Source organism: Lampetra planeri, chromosome 25 (assembly GCF_965212315.1).
Source record: "Lampetra planeri chromosome 25, kcLamPlan1.2.h2, whole genome shotgun sequence".
In the NCBI taxonomy this organism is placed as follows: Eukaryota; Metazoa; Chordata; class Hyperoartia; order Petromyzontiformes; family Petromyzontidae; genus Lampetra; species Lampetra planeri.
The window spans coordinates 12,401,755-12,421,597 of record NC_136131.1 but is presented as its reverse complement, the minus strand read 5'-3'; the positions used below and the strand labels follow the sequence as shown (position 1 = coordinate 12,421,597).

At 45.3% G+C, this 19,843-nt stretch overlaps 1 protein-coding gene across 1 annotated transcript in view; it reads right to left on the bottom strand.

The window, feature by feature from the left end:
- Positions 1-352: 352 nt before the first annotated feature.
- The window catches only part of VASH2 (vasohibin 2), a 43,425-nt gene continuing 23,934 nt past the window's right edge, over positions 353-19,843 (bottom strand). The window contains exons 5-8 of the mRNA XM_078606343.1: positions 12,365-12,566; positions 11,828-12,007; positions 10,918-11,036; positions 353-6,367 (exon numbers count right to left, since the gene is read on the bottom strand). Of these exons, the coding sequence (XP_078462469.1) occupies positions 6,295-6,367; positions 10,918-11,036; positions 11,828-12,007; positions 12,365-12,566 (574 nt within the window). The 3' untranslated portion in view covers positions 353-6,294. The remainder of the gene's footprint in view (positions 6,368-10,917; positions 11,037-11,827; positions 12,008-12,364; positions 12,567-19,843) is intronic.

The following is a 19,843-nucleotide window of genomic DNA, read 5'->3' as shown; positions in this document are numbered from 1 at the left end:
ATGCATTGCAAAGGTAACTAGTTCCAAATAAGAGTCATGGATGCCCTAAGGATTTAACTTAAAATGTAGAGTTGTAGCCAGTACAATGGGTTCGGCCACGTCATAGTTTTATGCCACCCGATAAGATTGTCACATTTACAAAGATGATGTTCATACGTGCCCACGCATTCATTGTAATTCTGACCCAATGAAGCTGCTCGCCGTGACAGAATGCAACAATAACATGGCAACGCTTCTCTCTCAAACTGCCTTGAGCTTCATGTAATGCACGCGGATATCAAATAGCTATCTATCCTTTGAGTCGTACATACGTTGAAGACAGATGACTATATGGGAGCAAAACACAGTGGTATATCTTGTTATTTTAATCGTTTATTGATTCACACGTAAAAGTTGTAGATTTGACAGAAGTCATGCATGTTACAAACCAGCACACAATACCTTTTGTCGTCTGAAATCCATGAATTCCCTTCTTCAGTCTCTCCAAAGAGATCACATGAACTTGTAAATAATTTTCAAATTTATATTACATATCGTTTATTACAAAAATGGAAACCAAATAACCATTCGTAGTTTTATTATTCCAAATTCACTCCAGTCTGCCATTCATTTTGAACAGGGGTTACATTAAAATGAATTATCTTGTCCTTATGGGTTAATCTTCACGTAAACGACGCCTGTCCTGAACTTCTCGACAGGCTCGTCAGGTGCCCCACTTTTACAAACTATGATGTTTTTGTTTTAAGATGTGGGATATTTCCCTGTACAACTTGGCCACCAATGTGACGATGGATTAACACTGCGCCGCTTAGAAGGGGACGGCATCCATCGGGCAACGTCACGTGAAGAATATGTAAAATATGGGCAGAACTTTATAAAGAAGTATCGAGTACTAAACTCAGGATAATGCGTACTCAACAGCAATAACACAGGCCACGTGATGGCAGGGAGCTGGTGTCGTCAAATGTAATTGTAACAGAACAACAATACACAATGTGTTTAAAAAAACTATTATAATACACAATGTGTTTATTTTGACTATACGCTTTGTTCTAATTCACGATGATATTGGTCATCCCGAGTAATAATCTCATGTCTTTATTTTAGCACCCTTGGACTAAAATAGCTTTAACACGATTATCCAACATTGCTAAAACAAGACCGTGTAACGCCGCAAAAAGTTCAATAAAACAAGAGCGATCCACCCCTGGTGTACGGTGCATCTCAAGTTTGTTGTTGCAACCATTCTGAATTGTGAGCCGTCGGCTTGCACTTCCAAAACCAAGTTATTCAAGCAAACATTTCCTCTATTGTTTTCACTACAAATGTCCAAACCGTTCATGATTTATAGAGTTGAATAAACCACGGCAATGAGAGTTGACGGGAAGCATGTAGGTGCGGCATCTTGAAAGAAATAGACATTGGTATTCACAGTCGGATTTAATAAATATCACATTGATGCCGTTTACGTAATGTTATAATGAATTAGTATGTGCTTTCGTTGAATGTAAAACAAAATCGTGAATTTTAAAATAAAACATTTTGTAGCGACACATTATTTTTTATGTCATTTAGATCGTCCAGGAAAGCCTCCACTGAGTGTCAAGAGTCAGAACATTGGGATATCTCATCGTCTAAAGTCGTTCCTCAGTCGGCCGCAAGGTTTCAATCTTCCAATAAAGTGTGCTTCCTGCAAGATAATACTAATCATCTGCTGTTGTATGTGTATTGTAATGGTACTGGTAATGAAGTTGTCGAGGCCATACGTACGTTAGGTTTTCTAACCCCCAGTGCAGTTTAATAATGGACTTATACCCGCGTAAGATGTGGCTTTATTCTAGTATGTATTATTGAAACTTTAAATATACAGCATCCAACTGTAGAAGACTTACGTAAAAAAAAGTGTACAATATGTAAAAATAGCAAACAATATGAAATGGCCACCAAATTGATGTTTTATAAAGATATGAAGCTAATTCTAAGCTAATGCTCGCTAAAACAATACTACATTTGGACAAATCCCAGGCTATATGCTCATGAAGTGATCCACGTGTCAACATTAAAATATTTTGATTTCAGCATCGTCTCCTCGTCAACAGATCTGCTAAGCTGAGCCTGTAAATGTCGAACATTGCTCATGCGTCGAATGACCTTAAACCGGGGGTGGGGAGCCTTCTCCTTACTGAGGGCCCGACATAATTTTCGAATACTTTTTGTTGGCCACACATTCCCTAACGATACACTTTGGTTACTTGGCAAGTCCAAAATGTCCCCCTCTAGTACCCGATTAGTGCAGCAAAGATGCTTGTGGCGCCGGATCAATGGCGTCAACAGGCCGGAGGTTCCCCTGCCCTAAGCAATGACATTGTACAGCATTTGAGAATAGCCTTCAAATGTCAAGCGCAGATGTTAGCTGCTGTGCAATTTTCAAAATACCACTGCATATCTGAGACGTACCCTTCCTACGGTTTGTCCATAACAATTATGAAAGCAATAAAAACAATTAAGTGTCATTCAAAGTCTAAATCTGCAACGATATTTATACATAAGCATCACTACAAACACAATCTAAGTTTACGAATATCACTGTTGGCCTCTGCTGCAAATACGAGAGGATGAGCGATCACTTATAGTGCAAAATATGGTTCTTGTTATAAAGCTTATGCACTTTTGGGTAGCAGGTGTAAGACACCCAAATGTGACGATGTTGTTATTGCTTCGCTTGGTTTAAAAAGCAATTACCATCAAGTGGAGAGGTGGAAAACAAAATGTGACTGCACAGGAAAACAATACGAGTTGGCAAACAGTTTGCGTGAAATACTGAGAAGGAATCGTTCTCAAGACGGTCTTCTCTGCAGCGTCTCTGCGGAAAACCCGTTGGGAGGGGGAGCGGAGGGGGTGGTTCAGTTACCAGGACAATGTGTTAACGGACCTTTGGAATAAAACAAAATTTGAGACTTTATAAAATTGGGAGTGAATAGGAAACATTGTTGATATGCCAACACCACTCTTCAACCCAAGGCCCGGGGGCTTACGAGCCGCCTGGATAACGTGACACTCGTTTGAAAATTATCCAACGCCAATGAGTTTCGACGATGGAAAAGTGACGCAGCCCAACGATTTCTAATTGGCATGCCGAACAGAAATTCTAGCAACTGAAATTAAAACAGTCTGCAGCTACACTGCTCGGACAAGAGGAAGTGGAGTCGTGGCGACTCCTTGGACGTTATTCGCGTGTTGAGGAAAGGGGATTGATTTGTGCTGCGGTAAATAGACAATTCAGCATTACATGTTGGTAATCATAATCGTGTTGATTTTTTGTGCCAAGTATTGAAATAAATTGCCCTTCTACCAGAACGAAAAATCAATCCGCTCATCACAACTGTGACAGAAGGCAAATTTTCTCGCGATGGAGTGTTGAAAAGAAGATAGTATTTTGCTGTTGTCTGAAACATGTAATTTATAATGGTTTTTTTTTAAAGCTGCACACTCAGTCATTGTACGAGGTCCAGGAAAGTCTACGGTGTGTTCTTTTAAACGTTACCATTCCTTCATCAAAATGGAACGCCATCTCCCCCCGTTTGCTGTGTAAATATTCACATATAGTACGAGATGCAAACCAAACCACTACGGTCTAGTGCAACAGAGCCTCCAGGACACATACCAGTGGTTGTCTAAATATGGGAACTACTACCCGCCTTCATTCATGCTTTGTGCCTTCATACTCCAGGGACAGCTGCGGCTTGTAACAGAGACACAACAGATGGCGTCTCTCCACGACAACCCTCGGCCACCAACAAAAAGTGAATTTATCTCTGCCTTTTATAACCCCGTGTTGTGATCACTGGATAATAATTCTAATTAGTCGATCCGCTGGTCACATGTGGTGGGGTAGAGTGTGGATACTCCCAAATGTTCGAAGACGTCTGGAAAAGACAAGGTCCAATAGAGGTGCTCTCCAGAGCTCCCTCGAGTGGAGGCTCTTCTGCTAGCAGTGGAGTGGACAAGCAATTGCGGGGCTGCACTTTTATCTTCAAACACGCTTGCCTCCAACCATTGCGAGACACCACGACTGGGACGTGTTACCATTTACTCTCAAACGCAGTCGTGCGCAACATTGCTGCGTGGCCCTGCTTCATGATGGATTTATCACAAGTAACAACACTGCCATGTCAATCTCTCAGTCACGGCAGTGGACAGAAATTATCTTTAATAAGTATGCTTGATAATGTAACCGTCTGATTAAGGCCATAATGTTAAAGCACGGCTGGTGGTTATGTCTAGGTATGAGGCAGTATTTGAAACACAAGCTCTGCTGTGTTTACTTTAAATGAAATGCAATAACTGTGTACAACAGCCCCTGCTATATAAAAAAGTGTGTCAGTCTTCAGGATGTTAATGAGCAAACTGACACTTGTGGGATTCTACACTAAAACTATATTAAAAAGTAAACTTAAACGCAACGGAATATATTGTGCTATTTGTTTCTTTAGTGTTTGTATTTTTTTTTGCCACGTGTGTTTTCAGTGATAAGTTGGATACCATTATCCATGGAATCGCGCCCATTTAAGAATGTGCGTCATGATTAATGTTCGCTCACACACACACACTCCAAAGCTCCTTTACAATGTGCTTGCATGAATTTTACATTTAGCCAGTGGCCCTTTCATTCTTCTCTGTATACAAAAAAAAACCCGTCCAATTTAATTCAAAGCGTGTCCCTGAGAACCAATGTCTAGGTATCGATGTTACTTAAATGAGAGATTTATGTTTGCCATTTGGCGAGAAGATTTTGGACAGCGAAATACCAAATCCTGGCCTGAACTATTCTGACTAATGCTCTCCAACCGCAGCCCTAATCCCTGCAAAGCAAAAGTGGTTGTATGGCATTCCTCCAAGAATAAAATAAATTAAGTCTATGGGAAAAAAAACACAAGTGGTCAGCTGTTCCTCATATTCAATACATGGGAGTTGCAAACCTTATACAGCAGTCTAAAAACAATAATCGCTACAACAGGCAGCACTGTTTGTGAGGTCAGCTGCCCACACAGCCCAAGCACGTGTCTTGAGTTCCCATCTCAGTCCACGTGAGCGCCTCCTCGATGGAGGGAGTTCACGATGCCGGGTAGGAAAAGGGGGCACAGCGCCTGGCTGGGCAAGCGTGCATTGGAGTCTCCACTTCCGTAGCGCTGCCGTGGGCCGGAGCGGTAGCGGCTCAGTGGGCTGTGCTGTCAACCCGGGTGGCCGTGTTGCGACTCCCATTCACGGCCAATCATTCACGAGTGATGTCAGAAGCCATTCCTCCCCATCGCGACGCACGCTTTGAACGGTCAAAACAAAATAACGACATAAAACCGTGACCAACGTGGTGCAAGGGAGGGGACGGGGGGTTAATCCGTCAGTGGTTTAAGAATGGCTGTAATGTTAATGCTGTTTTTATAATAATGGTTATCAGAGGATACAAGCCTGGTGGCATCACTCATAGCATTTCCTTCAACACAGGCCGTTGTTTAGTGGGGAGGCCTGCCTATTATCCTCGTTCAGAGTTAAGTACATTTTCTCATCCAAGAGCCGACAAGTTCTATTTCTTATAACTGCTGTCAGTGCCCGTAAGATTGTCTGAATCGTGGACCCTACTGTACGCAATCGTAGTTTTCCCACATCTAATGCAGATAAGAATAAGCGATTGAAAACAACTCTATTCTAAGGAAGTAAACAGTTGCCTTGTGACATCTACATGGGGATTACAAAGTTTAGATTGCTTCCGTCCCTCAGTACTTTTAAAGTATCAAATCGCACTTCGTATCAAAACAACATGCACGTGGGACCACGTCCCTTTTTGGTTCAAATTCATTCTCATGAGAGATGGATTTAAATAAACCTCTTTTATCTATTTAAAAACACATTATAGTAAATTGGAAAGAAAAAAAACCCCATCTAGTTTTGATTATCCCTAGCCGAGCACACAATACCACAATCTAACTTCTGCTTTCTGCCTTAAAATTCCCCCCACGGAGCTACCGCCCGTGTCAAGTTGTCCCCAAAGAAACTGGTGTCCACGCGCGAGGCAGGCTGCGCCACCCCACGCTCCTGCAAACTCAGCTTCCACGCAGTGAAGGGAATCCCAGGTAAAGACGTTTAAAAAAAAAGAAACGGAGCCACATCGATCAGGGCTTGATATCCGCCGCGTTAAGTAGCGTCCACTGTGCGAGGAGTTTGCAGCCGGGAGGGTTCTGCGACGATGGGAGAGGCGCCCTCCAAGCTCCTGCTGCGGATCATCGCCGCCTCGCTGGGTCACACTCGGATCTGGTAGCCGCTCTCGGTGAGGGTGACCGGCAATGCAGACTTCCTCCCTCCGGGCGTGCACCTGTGACACAATGATAGACACGGATGGACCTTTTATTCCAAATTCGTACGAGTAAGACTGTGCATTTTTTACAAGCAAAATGATATAAAAGTGACTTCCTGCTGAAGGATGTGTGAGATGGTGGCCCAGAGCTTGGTGGTGTAAATTCCACATTCCGATGAAAGTGGACAAACTCTCCATGAAACAGCTGTTTATTTTTAATGCTTTCCAACTAAAATCAAAAGCGCCAATGCATTCGCTCTCTCCGTTAATCCGTAAAAAAACGCATGGGCTCACAATAACTCTCATGAAGATCACCCAACACGAATACAATTTCTGTACGAGGTTGCGTGTTGCTATCAGGGACGTACACGACGTAAAATCCAAGCAAATGTATTTTCGCGTTACCTAAAAGTCTCCACTAAATACACAGCCCCTAGCGACAATGGGGCAAGCCTTGTCGGCCACGGCAGTGACGTCACGCGCTCGCCTCCCCAGGACGTCATTGCGTGCGACTTTACGTCACCCACGTCACAAATCACTCTCCGTGTGACGTCACCGCTCATTAAATCTTGTACCGCCGAGAACAAACGGTGTGTTTGAAAGCGGCACAGTATCCACGTGCCTGCCACGATTTATTTTGTTTAAATACCGCGCTATTTGGATGAGATTGATTAGACTCTAACATGTTTATTTTCCATGCATATTTCTGGAATGTAGTTGTCATGCATTGCAACGTTTAAAATTATGAAATAACAATTCAGCTGTCGACAGCTCTGCCAAACCCCTGTGGTGTGGGAGCCGGCTGCAGAGTGTGCTCCCGCAGATTTCTAACCTCTTTCTCATCAGGGATTCCCACAGGCAAGCCTGAGAGAGGGACCAGGGCGGCGTGAGGGGAGTGAGCGCGTGAGCAGTCGGCAGGAAAGCAGAGACAAACACGGTCCCTGCTGCAGCCGTTATTGCTCTGCCATGTGAAACCTCCAACAAAGACAAAGCGATGGAGGGCTGCTTGTCGACGGACGACTCTGAGTCGCAGCTAGACGAGCAAGACCGCTGCGCTGCAGTCAGCTGCTTGAGGTGCGTAGCCACTGAGATTGTTGCGCAAGAAAGTAAATAGGAGAAAAGACAAAAAAAACCTGCTTTGTTAAAACTCAACTCGAGAGAGCAGAATCTATGCCTCATTATGACAAGCTGATGATTAACAATATTAATTTGACTTAGAGAGCATTCTAGTAATCATGAAGAATTAACAATTAATTGGCCCTCCAGTTGAGTCAATTGATTCCAGAATTTCCTGCGCAGTCGTAAAACATAAATAGTGTTTCTGCAAATTACGTTCATTAAGAATTAAGTTGTATTTTAGCAATTATGGTGTGAAATATAATCACACAAAAAAATCCCCTAAGACAGTTATTTATTTAAGATGCAGAGGCATTAGTGACGTGACTTAAAATAAAATAGAATTTCTGTTTCATTAATTCCATTTGTATGCCAATTATATTCCAAATTAGCGATTGGCATCAGGTCACAAGATGAATAGATTTGGATTCAGAAATCTTGCAGTAAGCAGTGCATCATACTGTGTCAGAGAACGGCTTCGGGAATGACTCTCTGAGCTGGGCAGAGTAATCCAAAATAAGTCAATAACAATCATTCAGAGCTGGTGTCAATCCACTGCTGGATGGAGGCCACCCCACACCATGTTGGTTATGAAGGTCGTTTGACCATGAGATGTTGTCCGCTTCTGATGTTGAGTTGCTCGCTGAGGCAGGGGCATTGAAATCGGGTAGCTGGATTCATAACGCAACTGTGGTGCTCACCGCTGCACCAAGTGAAAACACGAATTGAACATCATATTGTTGGTGCAGTCATTGGTAAACAGGCTGAGGCCATCAAATAACTAGACTTGAGATTTTAGTTTAGTTCAGGGCAGCTGCCTGGATGTGAACTTAGCGCCTCAGCGGTGCTGGCTCCATGTTTGGACCACTCAGCCGCTTCTACATTAGATCATTAATTTAGTTATGAAAATAACTCAGGATGGTATGGTTTAGTCGTTAACAGGCAACGCAAACTCGTAACGTCATATGAGCCACAGAGCACATGGTCCCAAAACCAATTAAAAGGTGCAATGCAAGCTTCAGAAATTCAGTAACAAGATACTAAGTAGTGACCCTGAGAGCCTCGAGGTTAACCTCAGTCTCTTGGGCTTTCCACGTCCGCATTTCGAATCCCCCACATTGAAATGTAAAAATAGGTCTAGCAGCTGAGCACGATGGCTCGTGTCAGCTTCTTGAGCTGGTATTTACATCTCAAGTCAAGTGTTCAGCTCTCTGCTTCTGGCTGGAGGCGACTGTCCACATAACCCGCTTCGTAATGATTATTGAGAGTGGTAGCTGAGTGATTCATAGGTCTAAAGCCAGAGTGAAAATGTCTACCTGCGACTAAAGAAGTCGGATACCACAAACAAGCTAAAACGAAAACCGATGCAATGGAAATCGACAAATGGAATATGGAAAAGATCTAGGATCAGATGGTAACACACATCAGACAGAGGCTTGGCACAATGGGATGGAGCAATGACAAGAGCTGAGAAGATCTAGCATCAGGTGGGAAGACGAAGCAGACAGAGGACTTGGCGCAATGGGATGGAGCAAAAACGACAGCGGAGAAAGTGGCGAGAGATGACAATGGATGTGCGTAAACACAAAATACCACCTGGTGATGAGGACTATAAAATTACAATAAATATTAAAGTCGATTTCCAAGCCCCTTATCAGACAGACACTAAAATTAGAATCAGAATGTTTTCCCCGACAGTACTTAAACGTTGTGGATCTGAAGCCTTTAAAACGCAGCCAACGATCGAGAGCGGACGGTGAATAGTGAGCTTCCTGATGCTGTGTGTGACGCTGTGTGCGACGCTGTGTGCGACGCTGAGTGCGACGCTGAGTGTGACGCTGTGTGTGACGCTGTGTGTGACGCTGTGTGTAAAGCTGTGTGTGACGCTGTGTGTAAAGCTGTGTGTGACGCTGTGTGTGACGCTGTGCGTGACGCTGTGTGTAAAGCTGTGTGTGACGCTGTGCGTGACGCTGTGTGTGACGCGTATTATTTTAAAATGCTTGGCCCTGTCCGTGGTCCATGCCAGCTCTGGCGTGGGGACTTGGAGTGCTGGATGCAAGCCCCAAGTGGTTCGCAAACCAGGCGCTAAGCGATGACCTCATTCATCGTTTAATCGATGTCAGAATCAACAGCTTGCCGCCAGGACAAAAAAGTATTTGCAATTTAGAATGTTTTAAACTGCTACAATTACTCAAAACGTTAATACTGATAGGAACCTCCTGGTTACACCAGCCCACAGGGGATTATTGTGTCCGTCCGTCGTGCAGGGAGGGGCTGGGTGGGGAGGGAGGGGCTGGGTGGGGAGGGTGGGGCTGGGTGGGGAGGGGAGGGTGGGGAGGGGCTGGGTGGGGAGGCTGGGGAGGGGCTGGGTGGGGTGGGGCTGGGTGGGGAGGGACTGGTCACCCCGTGGTGCCCTTATAATACTCAACGTTTAACCTACTCACGCCGGCTTGTGCCCGCCCTCATAGTCGAGCATATTTGTGGAATACACCACGCCGCCGTTGACCCTGGCCATTGACCGAGCAACCCAACCTTCCTACCAGCTCCCTCCGCAGGAATGTGTTTTGATATATGAATTGAAAAACATCTGCGTGCCAACATTTTTACTTGTAATATCTGGCAGTCATTAATACTCGAGTGATAAATGGTAGATTTGAGAGCTTATATTTCTAAAAAGAACATGTATGTTAAATCATGGCCCCTTATGTAAGTTACTCTTGCATTTGTAATACATAAGCACAGGAACACTTTGGGGATGAAGCTGAGTTAATCCAGAAATGTCCGGACTTCAAATTGGCAGACAAGTTTAGCGCTGCGATGCGAGCCGGGTCTCGATCTGCCGCCATCAACATCCACAAGTGGCGAGGCGACAGCTTGCCGGCACCCTGGAGGGGGGCAAGCGGGGGAGGCTACTGTGGGTGTGAGGGCCACGGGGCCCGGATGTGTGGGTGGTGGTGGTGGTGGTGGTGTTGGGGTAGTAGGGTGTGTGGGTGGTGGTGGTGTTGGGCTAGGAGGGTGGTGGTGGTGGTGTTAGGCTAGGAGGGTGGTCGTGGTGGTGGTGTTAGTGGGCTAGGAGGGTGTGTGGGTGGTGGTGGTGTTGGGCTAGGAGAGTGTGTGGGTGGTGGTGGTGTTAGGCTAGGAGGGTGGTGGTGGTGTTAGTGGGCTAGGAGGGTGTGGTGGTGGTGGTGGTGTTGGGCTAGGAGGGTGTGTGGTGGTGGTGGTGTTGGGCTAGGAGGGTGTGTGGGTGGTGGTGGTGGTGGTGTTGGGCTAGGAGGGTGTGTGGGTGGTGGTGGTGTTGGGCTAGGAGGGTGGTGGTGGTGTTGGGCTAGGAGGGTGGTGGTGGTGTTGGGCTAGGAGGGTGGTGGTGGTGGTGTTAGTGGGCTAGGAGGGTGTGTGGTGGTGGTGGTGTTGGAGTAGGAGGGTGTGTGGTGGTGGTGGTGGTGTTCACTCACAGTCCATCGTCTCGTCCGGGCCTGCCGAGCGCGCTGCTCAGCCCTCGGTGCGGGGACACCGACTTGCCCCGGCGACGATCCCTCGGTGGAGACGGAACCCCAAAGAGACTCTTACGCAGCTGGGAAGGCGGAGTAAACATGTGGAACACACGATGCAAACACGTCGAACACGCAACAGACATGTCAAACACACGACTCAGACACTAAAAAACACGCCACGCAGACACGTGGAACACGCAACACAGACACCTCAAACACATGACGCAGACATGTCGAACACATGACGCCGGTGCAAGGGGAATACATGGTCATCATATGCAAACAGATAGACAATGGATTGCCTCAACATTTGCTGCTTGGCATTTTTGATGAGGTCAGACAGTTGATTACTCCCACTCTGGCCGCGTAGGGTGTGGCCACTTTTCTGACCACTCCTTTAAATCTCCCTTGGCAACATTTCTTCATGTATGAACTGCCTCTGGCAGGAGACTAAGTGATTATGTGGTTTCACCTAGTTACGATGATATAATTGTAATTTGAAGCCTTTTGTCAAGCTACCGCCGTGACGATTGTTTGACCACACTTAACCACGCCGGCTCGTGCGGATTGGTGACGGAGAGGCCTGGGGACCGGTCCAGATATCTCTCGCCACCGATGTTAACGGTGGGCAGCAATCAAATTGAGGCAATGCGATTCCTAGCGCAGCGCCCAATCACCGCTCCACCGCTTTATTTGGAGCTACCAATGACAGACGTGGCCTGGACACGGCTCGGTTGCGAGAGCGGCACGCTTCCAGGAGTGAGCCGACACAACGTTGACTCGGCACAATCAACTCCATTGTGTCAAACGGGTTCCATTTAAAAAAGGGCGCAAGGGGATGCCCTCTGGCCTTGGCGCTCTGCCCTCGTACTTTGCAGCGGATGTCCCTGCTGTGGCGCTCCAAGCGGCTGCGCGTCTCGGCCGCGCTCGTCCGCAGCGTGTTGAGCGTCAGGTGGTCCCACGCGATGGTCTCGAAGCTCTGCGAGTCGTGCGGCACCGACAGGCCCACCTTGATGCGCGTCACCGTGTGCAGGTAACCCCGGTACGCCTCCTGCAGCGGCCGCGTGAAGGAAGTTCAACACGCGTAAATTAGGCGATGAAACACATTTGTCGTTGGCCGAGGTAGAATGGGAGTGAAGACATAGAAGCCGTTGTCCATCTTTAATGCTCTTTAAAGCGATCGGTTGACTCGCCGACGTTTGCCGCTGACGAGCGAGGAGGAGCTACTTATAGAGCCGTAGCAGCCGGGCGTCGACACGGCTTTATCGACGGTCCTTCGAACCCACGCGGTACGTCCTGTGATGAGGCGCTGCCCCAACCTGTCTGTTTACGCGTCCATCGCGCGCGGGCCACTCCAGCGGGACGGGGCAAAGCGGCGCGAGGTGCCACGGGGGAGAGAGAGACGCACCTGGAAGTCGGCGATGAGGTCGTAGAGCGAGCGGAACGTGAGCGGCTTGTGCATGAGGTCAGGCCGCCGGCTCATGCCCAGCGAGCCGAAGCGGCCGTTGTGGTAGACGCCCAGCACCACGTGGCGGAACGTCCGCCCGCCGAACTGAGACTTGAAGCTGAGGGGGAAGCGCTCCACGCCAGGGATCCCATTGGTCAAGTGTCTGTCAAGTTCCACGAGGGGGTTAAGGGTCACCGTCGCTCACTAAATGCCACGCTTACCGCGATATAATTTTTCATGATACGATACCGTGCCGTTCCTATCAAATTTTTATAGATATACTACTGTACAGTGTTGCATCATACCATGTGGTATTGTACTGTATCGGTTTTCAAGGCACTATATCAGTTTGACGATTATTGTGATATCAGTGTCCTATACTCTTGTAATTATATTTGTATTTTTTATTGCATTGTTTTGTGCTTTGCTATACTTCCTGTACGATTAAAGATTACTCTAAACATTCACTCGCTGCAGTTTACTCATTATAAGCCTGCCAAAACTGTTCTAATCATTGCTACTTTACAATCAATGCTACTCAGACATTCTGTCAGTGACACAAGTAGTGAAATGAACGACAAAAATAATGACGTCATACAACTGCCATGCCATCAAAAATGTATGAACAACAATCATCAGCATGGTTATATGTTTCAACACGGACGATACGATCATCATGGACCTCATACCGTACAAAGTTTAGTATGAATAGTGTCGCCTTACCGCTGTAAGCCGACTCAGATTAGCACGGTGGGCCACGTACGGTGCGAAAGAAGTTCAACATCCACACATAAATACGTAGTGCCCCGCAAACCCCACATTGACCAACACACGCCCCAACCTACACACCTATCCTCAGCCCAGGTACGTGTACAGCGCTTTAGTAAATCTACTGCTGGATGAGGTCCTCCCCACGGTTATTTGAGCGTAAGTCCCCACGCTGGGTCTGCGAGTCGGTTATGGAGGTTCCCAGGACTGGTTCAGACAGCACTTGCCACCGGTGTCAGCCCAGCTCAGAAATGTAACTCAGGTCGCTGGGTTCACAGTGCCAGTGGGCCAACCACTGCCCCGCAGCTCCAAGTCTTACGTCGTTAAGTTATTTAAATTAATCGTCTTTGAAATAAACGTGTACTATGTGATGCCATGGGAAATGTCATACACAGCCAAAAGCTATGAAAACGGCTTTAAAAAAATAACGTTTTAAAATTGAAAGTAATATCGTAGCAATATAAGTGTATTTTCCATGCAAACGTCACATCTATTGTAAAAAAAACATGGTTTTGTATTATATTATCATAAAACCAACTTCATACAGGACAACATTGGAAAAGTGTTACATAAATGGTTCACACGCTCATAAATTGATGTTCATTTCCCAAAGGATAAATCTGTGAGCGGAAAAAGCAATGCCAACCATGCATTCTATGGGTGTGCCTGCTATTCAGAGGCAATGGTAAACATTTGCCTAACAATGAAAAGAAGTACTTGATTAGATTTATTGGAATTTTGTGAGTGGCTGTGTAAACAGACCAGTCCACACGCTCTCCCTGTTTCTGTTGGTTGTGACCGTGCATTGTTCGGCACCATGTCTGACGTTTCGCTCCACATGCTGGGAGATTCTTTAGGAATTGAATTTCAGTTCTTGAAGCTCCCAGCACATGGAGTAAAACGAACAACATGCAGAACATCCCGGGAACACATCGGAGAGCCATGCAGCACAAATGCAAAAACCGATGCAGTCGGCCGTTTACTAGTGTGCTGGTTTTCTTTAGAGCAGTAAACATTGCCTGGAATCTTCTCCAGGTGGTCTCCAGAGCCCGGAGGCACATTTCCTGTGGTGTCGTTGCATATTCTCAGAAGTGGTATCGTATAATAGACAAGGTAATATATATTAAAATATAAATAATATACACTTACTTTTCACACCGATGGTTGTACAGTATAGTAAGTAACGCATTGCACGTTACTGAGCATCCTCTGTGTAGGTATTGTACCACGTTGCGATCCACCAAAAATGCTTCGAATGAAGTCCTTTATATTTAGGTTCCGGTTTTGAGGAACACACAATGGGAGTAAACCGGGATATATGCCTCGATTGGCATTCAATTGTTTGAGTTCTGACTCCACGCTTCCGAATTCTCCACAGAACAATGAGTTGGATTCATAATATACGCTATAAGTTATTTTACTTTTATTAATTTTAATTTTTTACCTACGTGACTTTACCAAAAAAACCCTAAGAATATGAATCCTTGCAGTCACGAAAGCTTCAAATCTAGAATACGCTATAAGTTGTTTATTATTATTATTACCGTGAGATTCCAAAAATAATGATTTAGAAGTAACATTGTACGCTAATGAGTTTTTGCTTGGCTCATCCCTGTAGATTCCACTCTAGAAATACAGCGCTGCCGCAAAGCCCAAACGTGAGCAGCATGAATGTAACTCTTTAAGCCGTGCGGAGTTGCTGCTCGTCACAGATTTAGTGCTCAAGAAAGGCTGTCTGGAGTCACAGCCACGCAGCAGACAGAAATTAGAGGCACACACTTAGCAAACATGCCCTGGGGGGTATGAGAATGTGGCAGAGTGTAATATGCAGGGAATAAAAATATACAAGACTCTGCAATTCAGAAAAATCTGCGGTATAATTGAGTGGCTTTACTCTCAAACTCAAAATGCCTTTTTCTGTATATCGAGTATTTCGTTTTTATAGATTGTCAATCCACTCAAGAGACGAAGGCCACTCAATGCTATCTTGCTGTATCAGGGGGGTTGACTGCCCATCATCACCACGCTGGCGGGCGAGGCGAGTGAGGGTGAGGCTCAGGACAATGCGCTCAATACCATGGATATTACCTTGTGACAATACGTCCAATGTGGACATCCTCTTGGATAAAACAATGGAGAAACGACTCTTTATGTGTTGTACATTGTAACACTCGTTTTAAATAGCCTTATCCAACTTATGACATAAGGTCGATAATGTCTATGCCATGTAATAACACCATTACATGGCAACAGAATGATTCACATTATTTAATTAACTTCAGTGGCATCTAACAGCTACCTATCAGCCGTGCCGCACATCCCGAGATTGTAATCACTCAGCCCAGTGGGCACCGCGTGTTGAACTTATCTCGCACAATACGGAGACAACCACGCCAATCAGAGGCGAGTTGTCAACATTAAACTCAAACCCATGCAGTGATTCAATACTACCCAACTATACGTGGTTGTGTTTGCGACGAAATCACCCACAATTCACTCCATCTCGTCATGTCTTGCAGGCTCAGCAGGTTTGAGCCTGGATAGCGCGAGCACTTCGTGACCACCACGCACAGAAAAACAAAGCTCATAGGCTGCTACGCAAGCTACAATGTCCCAGAGGCCAGTGCACAATAATCAATGGATAAATAGAACTTAGCTCATGACCACTGTACTCCCTGCATTCACCAGCCAGCACTGACCATGGTACAATACTTTACACGACTCACACGGCATGGGGAACCCCTCATCCAGCAGTGGATTGGCAAATGGACCATGCACGTACGTGTACGATGTCATTTTTAATTGATATGTATACAGTATATATAAAATCAAGACTCTCTTGACCGCGAAGGAAAATCAAGACTCGATCTGTGAGGTTTATACAGCTTGGGAATTGTGGCACGGAGCTCGCAGGCACCTCGAGGGGCTTGCTCTGTCCGCGACTTGATTTTAATTGACAATGAGCCACATAAATGGACTGACTTTTTGTATTTTATCTCGACAACAGTGTGTCCAATTCGATTATTTCTGCAGGATTAATACAAAAAACGTAACATACTGTACAGCCTCCCAAGAAGGTCCTCGTAATAAGGTAATTTATAAATTATGAGCAGATGACCATGCAGTAGTAGTGGGATCCATTGAGTAGTGCGAGTGATGTAGCAGGAAGAGAAGTCGTTTGGGGGACTGGCTTGCTGTTTCAAAAAGGGTGGGCAGACACAATATTGGAATTCACCGCACTCCTTCCTGGCGTGGAGACAGCCAGCTGGCTGAAACGCCGAGACATTTACTTCCTCTCAGGGACTGGAACAAGCCCCCGCTATGATATGTGTACATCTCTGATGCATCGTTTAGCTTCACTGAAGCAGCAACTTCATTCCTTCGTTTTGTTATCGCCACTACTAGCACGCTAAAGTATGATCCACATTAAGTTATTGGAGCAGTAGTGGGTAGCATGCTGCACCATGAACCCGACGACCCGAGTTCTAAACTATTTTTTATTTTACCATGTAAGGCCCACTGTGCTACATAGCTCTTTTTCAGAAGCGACCTGGCCACAAATGATAACTCAACGAAGTGGCTTATCATGTGTAAGTGTATATCAGTCAAATATTCTAAACGCACGTTTATAAATGTGGAGGGAAAAACCGGAGGACCTGGAGAAAAATCCACGCGACCACGGGGAGAACATGCAAACTGCAAATATACAGACATCAGGATCGGGATCGAACCCACGACCTCCTCCATACCAGGCGAGGGAGTTAACATCTTCTTGGGTCTTTCGATTAAATGCACGTAGATAGGTTCAAAGAAAATAACAAAAAACTACGACATTTGGATCGCAACACAAGCGGTCGTCTTCAGGAAAACTACTGGAGCTTTGTTGATAGTCAGTGGGCTTGCAAAGTACCTTCGTCTTAGAGAAATACATTTTGTGTGAGCCCACTGCATTAAAACAATGATGAGCCACGGCTGAGGTATTGGTCCTACCGTGTTTCAAATCTGCCTTATGTTCACGAACACGGTCTGAGACATGTCGCTTAGTTTCCCCAGTGTAACTACTGCCGCAGACAGCTTAGTTTGTAGACGCCGGGGTATTGCATGTCAGGGATCTTATTCTAACAGATGGGATCAGATCACGAATTTTATGTACTGTGTTAAATCTAACCTGGATCTTGTGTTTGCTCGTGATTTTGGAAATATTTTTAGTGACTCCTGCTATGTATGGCAAGGTGATGGTTTTGATTGGGTCCTCAAATGGTTCTTTCCCAACGGTTGGGGTGATAGCTTTGTTATTTTTTGTTATTTTTTGTTATTTTTTGTTATTTTCTTTGAACCTATTTACGTGACTTTACCGAAAGACCCAAGAAGATGAATTCCTGCAGTCACGAAAGCTTTAAGTCAAGGAGTTAACATCTCTTCGCCACGAGTTCGAACACGAGTGGCGCGTGATATCTCAACTGGAGCTGCCCTCCCCACCTTCCACCATCGTGGTGAAGCGTGGTGAAGTATGGTGAAAACACACACACAAACGACACGGTGTGGGGAAGCTTTCGTTCAACGGTGGATTTATAATGGCTGGAATTCATTTTCATGTTAATATTTGTAAAATCTCTTTGTATAAACTGTAGGCATAATATATAAATAGTAGCTACTCAACAACCTCCTTAACCACCTTCATGGAGGCCTCTTTTATTGCACATGACTCAAGAGTACAGATGGCTCATTAAACCGCGGACAAAGGAGCCATAATTCAAAGAGCAGTTGATACAATTATCCCAGCCAGGGAAAGAGCAGTGGAATATCGTAAGCCAGTTTCCAAGACGGGAGAATGTCACAGATTAGTGAATTTATATTTACATAGATCTAATCTAATTGTGTGTTCATCAGACAGTGGCTGGCTATTTGGAATTCTTGCTATCATTGCTGTAGAATTGTTGATATTGCGAGGAGGGCCAACGTGCAGTAGTTAAAGGATGAAATGAACATCAACTTAGTGTGATAGGAATGCAGAGCACATGCTGCTTTGTTAATATTCAGGAAATAAAGTTTTAGAGGCAAAACAACACTTTTCATTAGAACGATATCCCTCTACCAGCTGAGTGTTCATTCATATTAACACTGCAAGCCTGTAGAGGATTTGTTTTCAACGACAGATGTATTTAACAATCGCAAAGAACAATAAATAATGATCTAACTCTCCAAAACAACGTAGATTATGCAAACGTTTTTTTTTGCAGGAAAAGCAAAACTGAATTATTAGTTATTTTTCAGAGGCAACCTGGCCATGCACGATATCCCACTGAAGTGGCTTATCATGACATGCAGGAATGTATGGTAGCAGCCAAATAATCTCAACACGTTTTTCGAAATGCGGAGGGTAAAAACAGAGGAACCCAGAGAAAAATCCACACCACGGGGAGAAAGAACATGCAGACTCCAAACATACAGCAGGCATCAGGGTCGGGATCGAACCCACGATGTCCTCCACACCAGGAGAGGGAGTTAACATCTCCTCGTCCCAGTGGATCCTACGGCGGGAAATATAACAAGCGGGCATTTGTGGCAAAGCAACATCGTGGAAAAAATCTAATAAAGCAGTCCCCCAACCTTAATGGTGTATGACACTCAAATGTCTAATTTAGCCTGGCCGAATAACAATTAGGGAAGATATGTGGTGCAGTGGCGAGCGCACTAGGCCACGAGCCTCGCCACCTGAGTTTGATTCCCGCTCTGGCCCAGACAACTAGAAGTAGAAGAATGATAAAAGACAACAAAAAACAGCATCGCAAAATGATGCAGCTCTTAGTTTTCACGATTCATTGGCTCTGAAGGTAATTAGGTTGAGATGTGTAAGGAAATGTAATCTAAAGAGAAAACATCAAATGGCTTAAAATCTAAATCATCCTTATTAAATCTCACCGTTTACAAATAATGGTGCACTTGATAATTTGCACCTCCTTCGGAACGTTAACAGGTTTATGATGGCGTAATGAGTGAGAATAAAATATAAATGTGTGTGTGTGCACTCTCAGCTGTATATTAGCATAAATTCAGCCTTTGCTGTGTATACAAAGTACAGGACTGTTGCTGTAATTAAGCTCGAAAGTCTTCAAACTGGTGCTTGCTTGATGGCACTGCATGCTTGGCAGGGAGCGTAATTGAACGAGAAGAATTAATGTTAGTAAACAGCGGTTCCTTATCAAGGTGCCGTATTGCCCTCCCTTGTCACACAGGCAGCACGTGATCACGCTGCCACTCCCGCACGGCGCGCCTCTCACCCGCTCTGCAATCTTTATTGTTCGGCAGATTCTAAGCCTGTTCTCGACGAGCCAACGTAACGTCGCAAAGGAATTAAGAGTGTCTGAAAAATGGCTTTTCAAATGCCATGAATGTTCTGAACGGTACAGAGCGTCTCCAGGAGACATCATGCGCCCGTGGTGAAGGCATCACTGGGCATGAACGTGCACTTTTATTTCTTGCAGTTGCCGATTGCCTCTAGAATGGTGATGTCATATTAAATATCCCTACACTAATACTCTTATCAAGGATAAACCTCTAATTGGCTTTCCAAAGGTTTAATCGTGTACGTATGTTGAGCTTCTTCCACATCGTGCGTAGCCAACTGCGTGAATAGAAGGTGCTGGGGAAGTACAACAAACTAAACACAAA